The sequence below is a fragment of the Sapajus apella genome, unplaced genomic scaffold, assembly GCF_009761245.1.
Source record: "Sapajus apella isolate SASKATOON/1434 unplaced genomic scaffold, GSC_monkey_1.0 scaffold155, whole genome shotgun sequence".
In the NCBI taxonomy this organism is placed as follows: domain Eukaryota; kingdom Metazoa; phylum Chordata; class Mammalia; order Primates; family Cebidae; genus Sapajus; species Sapajus apella.
In genome coordinates this window covers 404,105-423,007 of record NW_022437095.1, presented here as the reverse complement: position 1 = coordinate 423,007, position 18,903 = coordinate 404,105, and the positions used below count along the sequence as shown (strand labels likewise).

The window sequence follows — 18,903 nt, the reverse complement described above, 5'->3', positions numbered from 1 at the left end:
GGAGCTCCAACAGTGGGAAGAAGGGCATGGCCCAGTGACTGTAGCACGTCTGGGGTCAGGGCGGAGCTCCAACAGGACTTCCAGGAGAAGCGAACAAAGGTTCTTGCCAGGTTGTCAGTGTTTGATCGTGGGCAAGAAAAGTATGGGAAACAGTTTTCAGTGCTGCTGGAGAATCATGAAAGGGTTGGCCATAGGTACACTGAAAGCCAAGATAATGGAAAGTAGATTAAAAGTATTAACTCCGAATCACTGAAAAGCCTAAGATAGGAAGGTATTTGAGCACACTGTGGACCCTGCAGAAGACCATCTGTACGTAGTCCTGCGTGATGACCACAGTGGCTTGAGGGGTGGTATCTAAAAAGGGCAATTCAGGAAGTCACATTATAAGTCTATATTTATGAACGTAAGTGCCAGGTAACTACTATTTTCACATGAGATTGGTAGTACTCTTGGATTTCCTAAAATGCACCTGTTTGATAAAAAGGTAACTGAAGATCATTTTTAAGAGATCATTTGTGAATGGCGGCTGGAAGAGGCTGGTAGGAGCAGATAGTTCAGTCATCAGGAACTGTAGTGATTTGGACACTTGCTGAAAGAAGAGCACATGGAACTTCACAAAATGGCAGTGTAGGGGCCGTGCTTTACTCAGTTCTGAACTCGCCCGCCTGACGGGGGACCCACAAGGGTGCCATCAAAGGCTGATGTTCAGAAACCAGCAGAGTAAGAGGAAGATTAAGCTTGCAGACTCAACAACTGTCCTAAGAGCCCAACATGGAAAACCAGGGACGAAATATTTCTTTTGATAACTTAAAATTTTATTTCTTGTTTGCTTTCAATCAAATGTGACTGATCCTTTCCTGAAGAAGCATCTGTTAGTGATTGGTGCTCAGTATTGGGGCAGTTATTCGTGGAACTGTGAGGATGACACCCTTCCTGTGGGTTCAGTTTTGTCTAGTTGTGTTCCTGGCCACCCTATTATTACCTGAGTATAATCAATACCGTGACGGGCAGATTCGGGTCAGTGTTTTTACCAATACCATTAAATCATTTTTATCTGACCACGTTAATGTTTTTTTGTGATTCATGAAAGCTGTAGTCAAATACAATGTTTTAAAACACTTGGCATCAAATGGAGTAAGTTTCCAGAGAGCAATGTAGAATGAGCAAAGCTGGAAATTGATGGTATATCCTGGTTACCTGAACCATATTGTTAAATTATCCTATAAGATTTATTTTAAAACTAACTTTAATAATATACTTTTAAGTTTTCTTAAGAATATATGTATGACCCATTCTGTATATTTATTACATGGAACGGTCATACCTTGAGTCTGTGTCTTGGGCCTGGTTGCTGTCACCCTAACTCCAAGGAATCCAGTTGTCACCTGTGGCTGAGTTTATGTCTTCCCTGTGGTGCAGGGGGCCTTTGCACTGTGAAATGACCATGGTGGCATCCAGGCAGGATTGACCTCCCCACCTGTGGGAGAGCTTTCCCCTCAGCCCTCGCCCTCCTGCCTGTGGACTCTGAGGTGCCCCCATGTCCAGTCCCGTGGGTGGCTCTGGCTTTGCTGTGAGGAGGGAGGGATGGTTTGCTAGAGTCTGCGGACCCCGCTCAGCACAGCCACACCTCACTCTGCTGTTTTCCCTGAAATGCAGGGGTGGACCAAGCTTTGCCGCAAGAACGCCGGCCTCCCGTCACACCTTCCTCTGCCTCCCGCTACCACCGCCGGCGGTCTTCAGGGTCACGAGATGAGCGCTATCGGTCAGGTAAGCACGGGGCAGGGCATGATAGTAATTCATCCGTCTGCTGCTTTTGCCAAGAACGTACCTGTGCCCAGCCACCGGGAGAGGCAGAAGCGCAGTGGGCGTGGGCCTCCGGCAGGCAACGAACCTCCGGCCTCCGACCTTCTGCGCAGACATACCCTCTGGGGAGACTCCAGTGTCCGGTAAATGGTAGCCCTTCACGTGCTTTACAAGCCTGTGTTGTTTATTTAGAATTTCATGCTAATTAAAAAGATGGCAATCTCGTGCCAAATCTTTCTCATTTTTAGGTGTCACTGTTAAATAATTTTGTGATTGTGGTTGCTAGGAGAGTGTTTCTCTTTTTACCCCCAGTGATTTGTCTTCCGGGTGTACTTTTCTAAATGGAAATGAAACCCATACACTGTCACACGTTTCCTGTTTGGTTTTCCTCTGTGTTTTACGAAACCATCTGCATGGGATTGCCTGGAGACTGAGTTGCCACTGTCACCGGGGCTTGGCCAGCTGAAATTTTATTGATTTAGCAACAGAAAACAGGCTGTCGGGTGTGGTGGGGCATGCCTGTAATCCTAGCTACTCGGGAGGCTGAGGCAGGAGAAGCACTTGAACCTGGGAGGCAGAGGTTGCAGTGAGCTGAGATCGCACCGTTGCACTCCAGCCCGGGAAACAGAGCAAGAGCAAGACTCCATCTCAAAAAAAAAAAAAAAAAAAAAAAGGCTGGATTTGGTGGCTCATGCCTGTAATCCCAGCACTTTCAGAGGCCAAGGTGGGTAGATCACAAGGTCAGGAGTTAGAGACCAGCCTGGCCAATATGTTGAAACCCCATCTCTACCAAAAATACAATAATTAGCCAGGCGTGGTGGCATGCACCTGTAGTCCCAGCTACTCAGGAGGCTGAGGCTGAAGAATCTCTTGAACCCGGGAGGCGAAGGTTGCAGTGAGCCGAGATCACGCCACAGCACTCCAGCATGAGCGACAGAGTAAGACTCCGTCTCAAACTGAAACAAAACAAAACAAACAAACAAACTTAGGCTGTGATTGATGTTTGAATTACTCTGAGAGTTTTTCCAACATGTAGGTTCAAGTTGCTTCTTTAAAAGAAAATCACTTGTGAATTCTTTTGTAGTTCCTGGGGCACCAGTTAGGACAGGGGTGATTGCTGCTGATGGACCTGATTCGTGAATCACTTTGTTTTTCACATGCGCGTCACCGGTGTTCTCACATTGAGCTTCATGATAAGCAGGTGAAGTGTGACTGTTGTCTCGTGTGTCAGAAAAGGAGACTGGGGCTAAGGGATTATGGAACTCACCCGGTGGTCGAGGAAATCCTGTGAGTCTCAGCTGTGTTGTAAGGAATCTCTCTGTCTGCACAGGCTCATGTGATTAGCTGCTTTTGCCGCGTCCTCAGTTGCTGTCTGCCTGGCGTCTTGGCTCTGCTGTCCTTTCTATAGGGAAGGTTTTATGGCCGCAGGAAGCGTCACCCATGCAAATGAGAAGGACGCGTCTGACAGCCTGAGTGAAAAGCGGGTGCACCTCCTTAGCATCCCTCCTGCATTCTCCAAGGAGGCTTTGACCCCAGGAAAATGTGTGGGGATGGGATGGAGGAGGATTTGTTCCCAAATCCAACCTCCATTATTTCAGAACTGTCTTAAACCCTGATGCATACTGAGAGCTTCTCTTATTCACACGGGTGTCTTGGATGCACCCGTCACATTCAGGAGAGTGGAGGTGCCTGTGTGCTGTCAGCCTGTGATGAACGCTTCCCTCACCCTGTCAGTGCCACTGTGTTGGTGCCCTGCGTGTGAACACACAACACATCAAGATGTGAGTTCACATAGCTTCAGTTCTCACGGAAGCCGGTGGTGGTCTTCCTTCCGCTTTGTAGATGAGGAAACAGAAGTTTGGGAGGCTGCATGATGGCTTGGGATCACACGGGCCGCTCATCACAGTGGGATGAAAGCCTGATGCCTGACCACACCGGAGAGGAGGTCAGCGTCAGTTGCCATTGCGTCTTGTTTCCTACGTTCTGTGTCTCTCCACGACGCTGCAGGGGGTTGATCAACTGTGTGTTGACCTGGCCTTTGGATCGTGTCATCTTCATAGTCCCAGCTACTTCGTGAGATAAGGTTAGGCTGGGCACGGTGGCTCATGCGTGTAATCCCAGCACTTTGGGAGGCCGAGGCTGGAAGATCACCTGAGTTCAGGAGTTTGAGACCAGTCAGGCCAACATGGTGAAACCCCATCTCTACTAAAAATAAAAAAGTTAGCTGGGTGTGGTGGCGCATTCCTGTTATCGCAGCTACTCCAGAGGCTGAGGCAGGAGAATCTCTTGAACCTGGGAGGCGGAGGCCGCAGTGACCCGAGATCACACCGCTGCACTCCAGTCTGGCTGACACAGTGATACGATGTCTCAAAAAAAAAAACAGTACCAGTGAGATTTGAAAGATGCTCCAAAGAGAATAGCAATAGGCCCTGAAGGTTGGGTTAACATGGAGGAACATGAGAGAAAATCAAGGTGACCTGGATGTCCTAGTTATGCACCGGCACAGATGATGCTCCCCAATTCTGTACCCAGGGTGACTCTGACGTGTCCAGCTTATGCACCTGCACAGATGAAGGCCTCTGAATCTGCACCCAGGGTGACTCCGAGATGTCCTAGTTGTGCATCCACACAGATGGTAGTCCCCAGTTCTGCAGCTACCTCTCTTTAGAGAATCAAGCTTACTGTGTGTAGGTTACAGGTGGTAGAATTTACCTTAGCTATTCACTTAGTATGTAGAAGATACTATGAACAATTTTGTAGACATTCCTTGAAGTGTCATTTATGTGAGATATAATGGGAAGCACCATGATTCCATGCATGCTGTTGTAGTTTTTAAAATTTGGGTACTCATCGTTGTTGTTGATCAGTAGTGACTGACTGGGATATGGAGTGCACCCTGTGACCTCTGCGTTGCCTGTGAATGCTCAGGTGAGGCTCTCACTTTCTGTAGCCAACACAGAACACTCCCCTTTACATATCTGATGTAAAGCTCATATATATATATCAGCTACTCTTCAGTAAAGCAGGAGGGGCATAGGGGCCACTGTTGGGGTTCCTTATTCTCTGCTATTTACTGTTGTTACAGGGATCTAGCTGTGAGTTCTTTAAATTTCGATATGCTATAATTTACTTAGAGTACATGCTCAAGTGGTTTTAACAATGAGGTGTTAGGTGAGGGGAGCTTATGTTAGTCTATGACCAGTAGACACATTTTGGAGTTTTCTGTCTGCTGTTTCCTTTCTCCTGAGCCGACCCGGAAGACTGGCGTCATTCATGAGGAAAGGGCTGTGGCTCCTTGGGAGACTCAGCAGCTCAAGCTCTGTGACCACTCAACTTGCAGTAGAGCTACTGTGGTTGCTTCAGTGACTGAATTTCATCAGCTAAGAAGTTTTCTGTTATCTCTTAGATAATTGACCTATTTAACAATTAATCTAGTCAGCCGTTTAATCTTTCCTGGCTGTATTTTCTCATTTCCTTTCTAAACCCATGACCTTACCTTGTAATGAATGTCTATGAAAATTCTTTGTAGTGGTATATATCTCTTCTTTTTAAATCACTGTCTTCTGGAACTTGAGTTTGATTTCAGAAGTGAGTGAATGAACAGGCATTTATTGAGCACCTAGAATATAGCAGAGTCTATTTTAAGCACTTCATTACCTTGACTAGGTAAAGTCTGAGCTCAGATCATAACTTTCCTTATCGCCCTCTTTCGCCCAAACAAGAACTCTGAAAAAGAAAACCCTGAGACTTGTATTCTAACCGAGACCGTGAGAGGGAGAGGACCGGCGCTCACCTGCAGCACGCCTGGGACTGCTGCTGTGTCTTCTGGTGAACCAAGAACCTCTGTATGTGAGTGTGGACAGCCGGGGCTGCCCTCTCAGGCATCAGAGCCTGACCTCAGCCTTGCCCTCCTTTGCAGTAGAGTGTCCCTGTGTCCTCTAGGATGGCAAGTTTCCAACAGGGCCCAGGGACCCCCAGGGGTCCAAGACCCTCGCAGAGATGTCTGTGGGGTCATGCTTTCCAGAATGACACAGCCATGTCTCCTGTTCACACACACTCTTGAGCACACAGCGGATTTTCCAAGGCTGCCTGTGGTGGGTTATGGAGGGTTGTTCTGACAGCCAGTGGATTCTGTGACTGTGACATCTTCTTTAATAAAAAGAATAAAATAAAGTGGGGATGCATAGGCTTCTGGTTTCCAGCCCAGCACCTGAGGAGCTTGGAAGTTATCAAACTTGCCCCATGAGCAAAGAGCTGGACAAACTGAAAATAAACAACTCTTCCTAGATCTGTCAAAGAATTGTGATGATAACCTCAAACCATTGTGCTGTAATTGGAAGTGGACAGCTTGAGCAGAGAGGTGGAAAATGTGGGAATCAAAAGGCAATGCTGAAAATAAATACTGCAAGAGCAATGAAGAACGTGTTTGACGGGCCATCAGTAGCCTGGACATGCAGGTCAGAAATGCCACATAAAGAAAGGCTTAGAGAAGGAATAAGTGAAGATCAAATCTTCTTGCCTTTACTCCGTGTTCTCCATTTAGCACAACTCTCCACAGTTCTGCTTCTGCATATTTGACCAAAGAACAAGAGTGCAGCATGACAAGAAGAAATCCTTGTGGAAGGGAACACGGTCGGCCTGTGCCGTGGACACGAAGGGCGGCCGTGGACAGGCGGGGTTCCGCACAGCCTGTCTCATTCAGCCCCTTGCACAACTTTGGCTTCTCCCAGACTCAGCTTCTTCTTGGTCCGCTTTTCAGACTTGGGTCACCCTAAGGATGAGCATCTTGTTGAATGCTCTCACTTGTGGAGTGTTTTCATCGCCACGAGCAGCTCTGCTGTGAGCTCTCCGACGTGGTCACTCATTTAATCCTCACGGCCTCCCCTCTAGCAGGGACTCTTACTGTTCCTAATTTGCATCCCAGGAAACGGGGGTGCGCATAGGTTCAGTAACTTGCTTAAGGTAGCAGAGAGGAGCTGGGGTGTGAACCTGTGTGGCCTGGCTCCCAAACCTACATCTTCCTGCCCCGCTGCTGTGAAGCCAAGTATCTACCTTGGAGGAACATTCTCCTCTTGATTTCACGGTTGTCTTTGACATTGGACGGCAGTCCCCAGGCTCTGTGTGTGATTGTGTAATGCTGTGAGCTCTGTGCAAATAACAGGAGCTCTAGGAAATGGATCGTGAGTTTATGACTTCAGAAGACAGAAGTGAAGGGAGTACGTTTTTCTAAAGATTTAAACCTGTGGATGTACACAGGAATCTAGGATACTAGTAACAGCAATACCGACAGCAAGCGTAAAGGGTGCATTTTTATACTACCTCTTTGAGGGGTTTGAAGCGTTCCGTTTTTTTTTTTTATCCCTGAAATATTCCATTGCTTATTGAACTGCAGGATACTGGTTTTTCCCAGAACAAAACAGATCACAAACTAGTTAAACCAAAAGGAAAGTGGTGTATTAACTTTTATCTGTTTAAAGACCTTAGTTAGATGTTGATGTGGGGACTCAAAATATGAGAGTCTGAAGAGCGAGGACCCATGGCCAGTGACGGCCCTTTGGGACTGGCCTTCAAGGAACTGGCTTTGAAGCTGCTGGTGACTGGTTTGATACTGTTCACTTGCTCCCATTTGGAGGTAATTGGCATTGTTGCCTGTCTTCCTTCCTGCTATCAAGATGCGGTGCTAGTAGGTTTATCCTGTGGTCTGTAATACATGGTCATGCAAGACACTAGTGTTAGGACAAGCCTGCATTTCCCAGGTGACCGCGGTATGTGTGTGTCCTGTGGTCATGTCACCCCAGGAATTCATGTCGTCCGTGCCAGTGGACAAGGTGGGATTTGTCAACAGTCTAATCCCTTTGGGCTTTTTAGGTTTAGAAATTTGTAGCAAATCCGTTGCTTCCAGGTATTTATAAAAGCTGTCACTGAGTGCTGCTGTGTGACCCGTACCCAGTAGTTTGCTGTGTATATTCCATCGTAGGTGATTCTCACGGCAGTCTACAGTACTGCTCCCACTTTACGGATGATGAAAGGGACGCGTCAAGGGATTTGAGAACTTACTCAGTGATCATGGCAGAGCTGGGTGGGATTCTGATACCAAAGCCTGGACTCTTAATGCAGTATTCTTCCGTTTCCCTGGAACACAGGAGCATGGGATGTTGCCAGTCCTTTGCCACTTCCTGTCAGTGAGACAGAATCACAGCTCATGGAATTAAGTGGAAAGAAAAATGAATGTTTCATTTTCATTATTTTAGGAAGAGGTGCTTGCATAAAATGGAGACATAAGGAATGGCTGCATAATGTGTGTGCTGTGATGTTGAACTTCTTTTTTTTTTTTTTTTTTTTTTGAGACGGAGTTTCGCTCTTGTTACCCAGGCTGGAGTGCAATGGCGCGATCTCGGCTCACCGCAACCTCCGCCTCCTGGGCTCAGGCAATTCTCCTGCCTCAGCCTCCTGAGCAGCTGGGATTACAGGCACGTGCCACCATGCCCGGCTGATTTTTTGTATTTTTAGTAGAGACGGGGTTTCACCGTGTTGACCAGGATGGTCTCGATCTCTTGACCTCGTGATCCACCCGCCTCGGCCTCCCAAAGTGCTGGGATTACAGGCGTGAGCCACCGCGCCCGGCCAATGTTGAACTTCTAATAAACTATTGCAAGAGAAGATAATTTTTATTTCTCCAGCGTCATGTGACATACTAAGTAGTTTATTACCATTTTCAGTACTTTAAGAAATGCTGTTAAAGAAATACATTTTAGTTAACCAATTTAACACTACAAATGAAAGAAGTATCAACAAATTCTTTACTAGCAATAGTGATCTATTCAATGCTGCATGAAGCTGATCCTGAATAACGCTTTCTCTTAACAGATGGGTGCTTTTGGATTCTTAGAGTGAAAGGCCTAAAGGGAATGAACCATAAACAGCTGCAGCAGAGAGAAAAGATGAGAAATATGTGCCTATTTTGCGTTACCAAATGTGCCTCTGCCAATTTATTGTCTCTCAGTTCCAAATTCACCCTTTATTGCCTTCTTCAGAAACAGTGGATCTGAGCCCTGCAATATTCCTTCACTCGTGTTAGTGGAGTGTGGCAGAAGTGTGTTGGGACAGTGGCTTCCCTTCTTAGTCCCGGAGCCATGCACACGGGCCCCAGCGGGTCCTGCTGCTGCTGGGGTCTCTGGCCTCTGTGTGGCATGGCAGCCAGCAGCTCACCCCCCAGCCCTGACAGCTTTGTAGGAGGTTCTCCAGCAAGAACCCCCCACCTGAGGCTCCGGGCAGTGTGGTCTCTATGGAGCCCTGTGATACATTTGCCCTGACAGCCCTGAGTCCCCCTGTATCTGTTTCCTTCCCTTGTCTCCTCCTAGGTATTTATGCATCTGCTGCTTTTCTCTTTGCTTCAATTGCACTTTAATGCCACTTACAATCCCAAACTAAAGTAATTTTCTGTTTACATGAAATTTTAATCCATCACTTCCCAACCTCTCCATAGATGGAAATATCCTTGAACACTTTCGGTGCTCATCCTCAAAAATACTTAGAAATCCTAGAAAATCACTGCCTTCTGTCCTAACTGCCAAGCATCCCCATTATTTCCTCCTTTTATCCTTTTAAGCATTTGTTTTTCGGGCATTTGCTGTCCGTGACACTGTCTGTGTGTCTAGCATGAGCAGCAAGTCTTGTTACTGTTGTGACATTCGCCTACACGTCTGTCGACTCCCTTGCAGTCCTACCTGGTACCCGCACACAGGAGATTTCTGGGTATCATTGTTGCCATTCCACAGCCTCTCATCTGGTGTCTCCTTCACGTGGTGGGGTGAAACTGAATTCAGGGCATTTGTAACTGAGGCTTTGTAGGTTACTTGATCCGATGCTTTGATGGATTTCTGATGTTGCACAGCTGCTGAATTTCATTTATTAGCTCATTTTTTGGAAATTATGTTGTGTTTTCTAGGAAATACTTGTTTCGTAGCAACTTGTTTACCCATGTTATATTTACCTAGAAGTTCTTCATCTTACGAGATCTTCTCAGAGTGATCTGGGTTTTATGTGGAGTGCTGCCAATGTCTTTGTTCTTGGCCGATCCCTTTCCAGCACTGTGTGTTCATCTGGCACTGCCCCTTCCTCAAACCAGGGCCTCAGACTGGCCAGACCTCCCTGTGACCCACCAGTGTTGGCTCTCACGGGAGATGGGTCCATCCTGACCCCCATGCCCTGTGGTCAAATCTCTCCCTCTTCTCTCACCTCACCTGCAGGATTTGTGCCACTGGCAGTGGACATGCGGCTTTTTAAGCTGGATGTCTTAGGAGAAGACCTCTCCAGTAGCTGCATGGGGTGCGTTCTCTGTAGGAGGGCACTGGCAGACCACCCGGCTGTGCAAAGGACCCAGGAGGAGCAGCGAGAGGAACTGGGGGCGGGGACATGGGTCGCCTCACGTGATGCCTCTCAGTGTCACGTTGTGAAAGGTCTCTCCACAAAGAGCTGTCCATTCAATTACTATTTTAGGTGCCAGTGGCCGGATATTCCTTTCTGGTTTGGATGTTTGAGTCACACTGGGATTATTAAACATAGCAACAGCTTAGCACATGGAAGTAGATTCTAACTCAAACACTTCATTCTGTGTTGCAAGAAATGCTTTCAGCCATAATTACACCGCGGGCTTAAGAAGCCTGAGAACCTAGGCAGGTTGTCCTTCTTCCACATCTTCGCCTTGTTTTGATGGGGTTAGCCTATTCTCTAAGGGTCTGCGCTGAGAAGACCCCATAGCACAATTTGGGGAGGGGGGCTATCCTGTCATTGTTATTTGTCATAATATTGTTCAGTGTACATCTGACGGAATCTTCAAGGTGCTATTTATAGATGTTTTGAATTGTCGCCATGCCATTCATCTGTGGTTAACATAGCATATAGACATCCTTTTACGATAGTTTAGTTACTCCGCTGGCTTACGTGTTGCTCACTTTTGCTGTGCAGTCAGCAGTCTGAGGTTGCGTGGTTCCCACATTTCCCTCCTGCTCATGTTACCCATCCTGTGGGTCAGCTGTGAGTGAACCACTCTCCATTTTCATTCTGGAGTGGCCCCGAGCGGGTGTGTGCTGATTTCCTTGTGGGTTAAAGTGTTCTTCTGTTACTGTTTTCTGTTTTATAACAAAATTTAGCAGACTTGTGTATGGTGCAAACATTTTTTTAAATGTATTTTGCCTCTATGAAAAATACGCTTGCATTGCTTTAAGATGAACCTTTCCTGCCTCTCCATCCTTTACCGAACAATTGCTTTATGTTAGAAATAGGGCGATGTGTGCATGCTTCATGGCCTCTTTCAGTCAAGCACTTCATGTAACCTCTATCTGATTGTAAAAGTGACTACACTCCAAGCAAAAAAACTTTGCAAATATTGAAAAGAGTGGGCCAGGTGTGGTGGCTTATGGCTGTAATCCCAGCACTTTGGGAGGCCAAGGTGGGTGGATCACAAGGTCAAGAGTTTGAAACTAGCCTGACCAACATGGTGAAATCCTGTATCTACTAAAAATAAAAAAAATTAGTTGGGCATGGTGACACACGCCTGTAATCCCAGCTATTCAGGAGCCTGAGGCAGGAGAATTGCTTGAACCCGGGAGGCAGAGGCTGCTGTGAGCCAAGATCGCGCCACTGCACTCCAGCCTGGCGACACAGAGAGAGAGACTGTTTCAAAAAAAAAAAAAAAAAGAAAAAAAAAAAACACAAAGCAAAATATTGTCATCTTGTCACCCTGAAATGGCTACTCTTAAAATTTTGATGTAGTTCTTTCAATTCTTTTTAAATAAAACTGCTTTTAACACAAGCACTTTAATGTAGTGATCAAATTATAATCAGGAAATAAGGAGAAAGTAAAAAGAATATCAAGTTTGGGGCAAAGAGGAAGACCGTGTAGAAAGAGGCTACAACTTTTAAGGAAAGGCTGGGTTGTGGCTGTGGTTGTGCTGGTGGTGGTGGTGGTTTTGTTTTGACTGTGAGAGACCACATTATTATTTTGAGCATTGAGGGGTAACAGAATAATACCCTGTGAGTGCTCTGGTGGCCATATAAATACCAGTCCCATGTCCTGTTTCAAAGTAGACAAAGCATGAGGTTTGAGGTGGTGGTTTGGTAGCTTTTTGAAAAATTGTTTGTAGGACTGTACTGCAGAGGCAGGAGGAGGTCAGTCTGAATTAGAATCAAATGATCTGTTCACGTCCCAGGGAGCTTTCTGCGCTGGGTATACACCTGTTCCTGATGTGGTGTAGAAGGAACAGGGCCGGGAGGATTTGTTGCCTCACTGGTCGCGGTCCGTGGGCAGGAGCTGGGGAGCACAGGCTGGTGCTGGAGCGGGCTTCAGGGCTCCCACCCTGGCCCTGAGGAACTCGCAGGCTATATTTAGAGGATGCCATTACTGAGGCATGGACAGTATATTTTGTACCTACACATACGGCCGTAAACATAGATAGACGCGCAGACATACATGTACATATCCGGGTGTGTAAGTGATAGAACTAACCTGTCTTTTGTGCTGTTTTCTTGGTCTTTTTGTTTGCTTCAGTTGAAACAAGATATGTTCCTTGTTGGAGGTGTCTGGTTTCATTGTTCCAGACCAGTCACAGAAATGCCTGCAGTTATCAGTGTTTCTCTTTTCTCTTGGGAAGCTATTCCGGAAAAGAAGTGTACTTTCCAAGGCTGTTGGTTGGCCTGTCCTCACCCCGGGGGGTCTTAATATGGGTCACAGCCATGGGTGCTGTGGCTGCTCACTTGTGGAGCTCTGTCTCTGTTGCTGCTGCTAGTAGACAGCTGGTCACCAACAGAGTATGTGTCCCAGTGGCCTTGGAGAAGAACTCACTGCACCATTTTTATAGGGTCTTTTTGCTTTTCAATGTCAACATCATGTCTTTTAGCCAAACAATATGTTCTTACAGAATCAGAAAGTGTGGCCCAAGTGAGAAATAAGGGAATTGATCCATATCAGTTTTTATACAGTCGAACCATTGTAATGTATACATAAACATCTTTACTCTGTAGAGGTGAGTCATGGTGCCAGACCCTGACAAGTGCTGAACTACTACGTGGGACTTCGGGTCCACGTCACAGGAAGAAATCATTCAGAATGCAACACGGAGTGGAATTGAAGCTTTCAGAAATGTCCATAAATCAGCACAACTGTTTTCCCATTTGCCAGACTCCCTATTTAAGGCCATGAGATTCCCGTTCCAAAGCTCCCTCAGATTCCCAACACCCATTTCATTCCTCCCTAGAGAAAACAGTTTCTCTCAATGATGTCTTGTTCTCAGATTTTCTAATTAGAAAAATCACGTATTTCACAAAATTCGGCTTACTCCTTAGCCAGAGGAAAGCCACATATCGCTTTTCTATTTAAAATACTCACCTTTCAGGACTCTGGATAAATTATTTGAAAGTGGGAAAGCACCGTGACTTTGGTGATAAGCAGTATCATGTATAACATACAAGTGCATGCTTTGACAGCCATGGTTGCTAAAAACAAATTTTCTCAGAAGAGAAAAATGTAAGCATTTCTTTACATGATCGTTAATTTTGTTTTGCCTAAATAGCATCTTGCCTTTGTACAGGGAGGTGAAGAAGTTGACTTTTCTTACACAAGATGAGCTCGAAAGTCCTTTAAGTGGCCAGGATGTCGCTGAGTATCGGCGGGGGTGAATGGATCCTGCTGCCACGGTGTGTGAAAAGGCCTTTGTTCCTGGCCCAGGAATGTCCCAGCTCACACTGGGCTGGTGCTGGCTGCCTTGTTAGCTTGCATGCAAGACAAAATCTTACACCTTTCCCTTTTCCTGGCATACAGATGCAAAAGCTTTTAACAGATTATTGCTAAATCAGACTCAGAAATATGTAAAGGGGATAAGAACAGCAATGCCAGTTGGAGTTTGTTCCCATGATGTGGAAAGTTTTGCATTGCACACTTGGCTCATCATTCAAAAATTGATATAATTAACAAAAAATGAAGGAGACACAACCCATTTCATCGTCTCAGTCGATGCTGAAAAACATCTGATGAAATTTAATCGTCATTATGTGGATTTCCTATTAAATCAACAGAAGGGAAATGTCTCTGTTTGATAAAGGCACCCCCTCCTCGGTGGTGGCAGCCGGGCTGCTCTGCACACAGTCAGGTGTGTACCAGAACACGGCCATTTTCCATGGCTCTAGTCCATGTGGCACTCACTGGGGTCCTTGTCAGTGAAGTGAGTCAGGAGAACTCAGAGGCACGATGAAGACTTGGAAGGGGTGAGACACTTGATTTACAGAAGACACAGGGGCTTATTGAGAACATTTTCGGGAATCTACAAGTGACTAGATAGAGTCTGCATAAGAGGTGGTATACGCATCCCCATGGGCCTGTGAAAGGTACCTGCCAGGGGTCGTCAGGTAAGTACAACTTAAACCCACAAGGCTCCGCTTCACAGGAGTGGGAAAGAAGGACAGCAGCAGGTGCTGGGGGAGATGACAGGCTGGATCCCAAACTGATGGGGACTCAAAATGTTACAGCCACTTTAGCAAACAGTTTGGGAGTTTCTTTAAAATGTGTACACTTACCATATGGCCCAGCAGTTACACTTTAGACATTCACCAAGGAGAAATGAAAATGTGTGTCCATGTAGAAGAATGTACAGTATCTTAAGAGTAAATTGTCACAGCCAAAAACTGGAAACAAATCTCTCTCAGCTGGAGAAACATGAGCAAATTACGATATATTTGTACATTGTCCTAGTTCCCATCAGGAAAAATGTGCAAAATACTAAAACCGAAACAGGCAGTGGGGATGAGTTCCAGGAGCCTTGAATTGCGTAAAGAGGGAACACCATAGCGTGGAGTCTGTGTGATGGTGCAGAATCTGCACGAGGCTCCGGTGACGGAAGAGCGCCAAGGAACACTCATTGTGAATGAACAGTGGCTGTTTATTGAAGGCCAGGGTTGACCGGGAGGGGGCGTGTGGGAACTTTGATGGGGGTATTAGGTTGATTTCCATTTATCAAAATGCATTGAGTGTACTTAAGATCTGAACATCCCACCCTGTATACTCTGTACTTCATCCCTTCCAAAAACAATGAGAAAATAATTATAAACAAACACTGAACTCTACTTGATAGATTTTTCACAGTGGTATTGATAACAATTCTAAAAGCATTTCTGTATCTCCAGACTTAAGCAAATAAGCTTAATAAATTAGTGACTAGATTGAGGCTAACAGGAGCCAGGTTTCTTTCTTGACAAGAGAGGTGGAAATGAGAAAAGGCCAAAGCCTGGAATGGATACACAGCATTGGGTTGCAGCAGGAGGTACCAGTGTGAGCTGGTGGCTCCCAACAGACATAGACAGTGACAGGAGTGCCTGTGGATGGCATGGGTGTACTTGCGTGTACACATGTGGTGTGTTTTGCTTGCCAGCACTGTCCAGCAGCAGTGACCTGCAGTGGCAGCACACCTGGTACCCAGTCTTAGCTTCCAGACACCATTTTTTACTAGAAGGAGCTGGGCCTCCTGGTCCCAGGGCTGGAGAATCTGGTGTCAAATCTGGAGCCATTTGAGCACCAGAATAAACCATTATAATTATGAATTTTAACCCACCAAGTCAGACTCCATGAGTGCATGTTGATATGTGTAAATGAATGGCGAAAGATAAAGTGAATATTTTTTAAGTGAATGTAGATCTAATGATTTAGAAGGAATGACAGGCAATCATCAATGGATGCTAAAACCAGTAGTGAAGCATTGATGAGAAACAGAATATGCACATACCATCAGGGTCTCTCCTCCCAATCTTTATTGCAATGGGAGAAGTAGCATCTTTGCTATGGAGGAACTCAATAGGTGCCACCTTCACTGAGTGAACAATGTTAACATTGTCACACAGGACAGACTTTTCTGCGCTGTCCTTGCTAAAATGCATGCTCTTGAGTCCAGAAGACACCAGAATAGAGGACAAGTTGTAAAATAGCTGGCCTGTATTCTTTAAAATTTCCAATTTGAAGAAACACAAAAGCCAAGAAACTTGAATTTAAGGAGGGTAAAAATCACATGACAGATAAATGCAATTCATGATCCTGGTTTGGATCATAAAATAAGACAAAGTAAGAAAATTAGGGAGACAGTTGACACCATTTGAACGTGAACTTTGGATTGGACTATAGTATATGATAGTTAAACTTCCTGACCTTGAGGGAAATTTATGTGAGAGAATATCCTTGTGTTGAGGAACACATCAAAACATTTAGGTATAGAGGGACATGGTATCTGAAATTTTTTTTTCATTTGACTTAGCAAATGCATGGGGGAGAGACAGGGAAAACAGTGGTGTAAGATAGGAGCAGTTGGTGAACCTGGGTAAAAGTTATATGGGAATTCTCTATGCCGGTCCTTCAGATTTTCTGTGTTTGAAATTACATCCAAAAAGTTTAAAAAGAGCCGGGCGCGGTGGCTCACGCCTGTAATCCCAGCACTTTGGGAGGCCGAGGCGGGTGGATCACGAGGTCAAGAGATCGAGACCATCCTGGTCAACACGGTGAAACCCCGTCTCTACTAAAAATACAAAAAATTAGCTGGGCATGGTGGCGTGTGCCTGTAATCCCAGCGGCTCAGGAGGCTGGAGCAGGAGAATTGCCTGAACCCAGGAGGCGGAGGTTGCGGTGAGCCGAGATAGCGCCATTGCACTCCAGCCTGGGTAACATGAGCGAAACTCCGTCTCAAAAAAAAAAAAAAAAAAAAAAAACAACTAAAAGTTTAAAAAGAATATGCAAAACCGAAAGTGATTCCTGGGAAGTGAATGCACTATGTCACCTCATTGATGAGCCCTTCAAGTTTCAGCCATGAACCTAAGTCAGTCATGTATTGGGAATTAGAAAGACTACCAGAAAACCAGGCTCTTGATCTAGTTAGGAGGAAGAAAGTACACACAAAGGGTGACCGCAGCCAAGCAGCGTCATGAGCCAACTGGGGTGCGTGACGCGGCAGGATCTGGGTCCTGTCTGAGGCAGCAGTGTGGGGGGTTTCAGCAGGAAAGACGTGTCTGATTCCCTTTCAATGGGATTATCCTCGCAGCTTCAGAGAAGACTGCCCACTCCTGGGGCTCCTCTGCCCCCAGCCCGTCTTCAGTCACACTGACCGTTTTTGTTGGTGGTGTTTTTATATGCCAACATCATTCTGACGGTTTAGGGCCTTTGAGAGGGTTTTTGCCTGTGTCTTGAAGATTCTCGTATTGGTACCCTGTGTAGTTCATTCCTGTTACTCTGATTTCGCGTTAAGAGGATTGTTCTGGCTTCACAGTTTGGAGTCGCTGCTTCATCTGTCACCTGGACCCCATCTTGTCCATTAGGGAGCACCCTGTGTGAGATGTGGTGACACGTCTACCTTGTCACCACTGTGTCTCCAGCTCTTAGGGCACTATCTTACAAAGGAGGCACTCAGTGAATGTGTGGAATTAATGTAATGGGTTAATAGCCACAAAATGTGTTAATGGTCATGTTAGTCTGTTTTTACGCTGCTGATAGACATACCCAACACTGGGAAGAAAAAGAGGTTTAATTGGACTTACAGTTCCACATAGCTGGGGAGGCCTCAGAATCATGACAGGAGGTAAAAGGCACTTCTTACATGGTGGCAGCAATAGAAAACAAGGAAAAGGTGAAAGCAGAAGCCCCTGATAAACCCATGAGATCTTGTGAAACTTATTCACGATCACAATACTAGCACAGGAAAGAAGGCCCTCATGCTTCAATTATCTTTCCCTAGGTCCCTCCCACAACATGTGGGGATTCTGGGAGATACAATTCAAGCTGAGACTTGGGTGGGGACATAGCCAAACCATATCAACAGCCAACACAGCCCTGGCCCGTGGCTGGTGCCCTGTTGAGCTGTGGCCATGGCTGCATGAGTAAGGGAGCGAGGCATGCACACAACCCTCAGCAGTACGGTGAAAGGGTTTGGCGGCTCGAATGTGTGACCTACAAAGAGATCTCCAAAGATCAAGGACCATTCATCCTAAAAAGAAAAATCACAGCATACTTTACAGCCAGTGTTTGCTTATAGATATGGATTCTGCAGTGAAAAAATTAGTAATTAAAACTGTGAATGAATTTTAATGTCTTTACTGGAATTGTAAACACCAGTTTTCTTTTCTCACCTACCCATGTGTTGTTGAGTTTCAGAAGGTGGATGAACTGTGCTCCAGGAACAGAAGAGGGGGCAGCTTGGCCTCTGGGACCTCAGCTGAGCACTGAGTGACTAAGCTCTCTCCGTTTCAGATGTCCACACAGAAGCTGTCCAGGCGGCTCTGGCTAAACACAAAGAGCGGAAGATGGCGGTGCCTATGCCTTCGAAACGCAGGTCCCTGGTCGTGCAGACCTCCATGGATGCCTATACCCCTCCAGGTAAGGGACAGGTTCCCCAACACTGCCTCCTGAGGTGCCCGCCGTGTTCAGGCGCCTTAATATTGTCAACAAGCCCTGCAGTCAGGGGTTTTCGTTTTCAAAATAATGGTGTAGTGATGCAATTTTGTGAACCAGAAGTCCAAAAATAGTATGAGTTAAATTTGGAAGGAAAATTAACATTGTTATCTATCTGTATAAATACACATTTTTAACTTGTCACCAAGACTCATACGATACATACTGGTAAAATCTTACACGGTTTTATTCATTTAATTCTTTGTATGGAAAAGGGAAGAGCTTGTAGTCTTCTGGGTGAAATTGGACTTTTCTTCTGATTAGGCTGCTACATATGTGTTCTCAAATCTTCATATAAGTGTGTGTATTGTTGTATTGTTTTAGAACAGGCGACTTGGACAATTTAGGCGGTTACCTGAATCAAGGTCATAAACTTTGCCTCCAAGGTGCCAGATAGCATTTTAGTTCCTGTAGGCCATAGGTCTCTACAGCTACTCAGCTTTGCCCTTGGAGTGTGAAAGCAGCCATGGGTGATAGCAAGTGGGTATTGCTATGTACCAGTAAAACTTTATGTACAAGAACAGCAGACCAGATTGGGTGCACAGACCTGCCAACCTCTGATCTAAATTACTGAAGGTAATAGCCCATTTATATTTCTGTTACAGAATACTGCTTTTATTTAATCT

The 18,903-nt window shown here is 45.7% G+C and overlaps 1 protein-coding gene across 6 annotated transcripts in view; it reads left to right on the top strand.

Annotated features, from left to right (window-relative positions):
- DIP2C (disco interacting protein 2 homolog C) overlaps positions 1-18,903 on the top strand; it is a 183,871-nt gene that overhangs the window by 11,286 nt on the left and 153,682 nt on the right. For all 6 annotated transcript variants that reach the window (XM_032266148.1, XM_032266146.1, XM_032266147.1 and 3 more), the window contains 2 exons: positions 1,657-1,767; positions 18,077-18,202. In XM_032266148.1, the coding sequence (XP_032122039.1) occupies positions 18,130-18,202 (73 nt within the window). In that variant the 5' untranslated portion in view covers positions 1,657-1,767; positions 18,077-18,129. The remainder of the gene's footprint in view (positions 1-1,656; positions 1,768-18,076; positions 18,203-18,903) is intronic.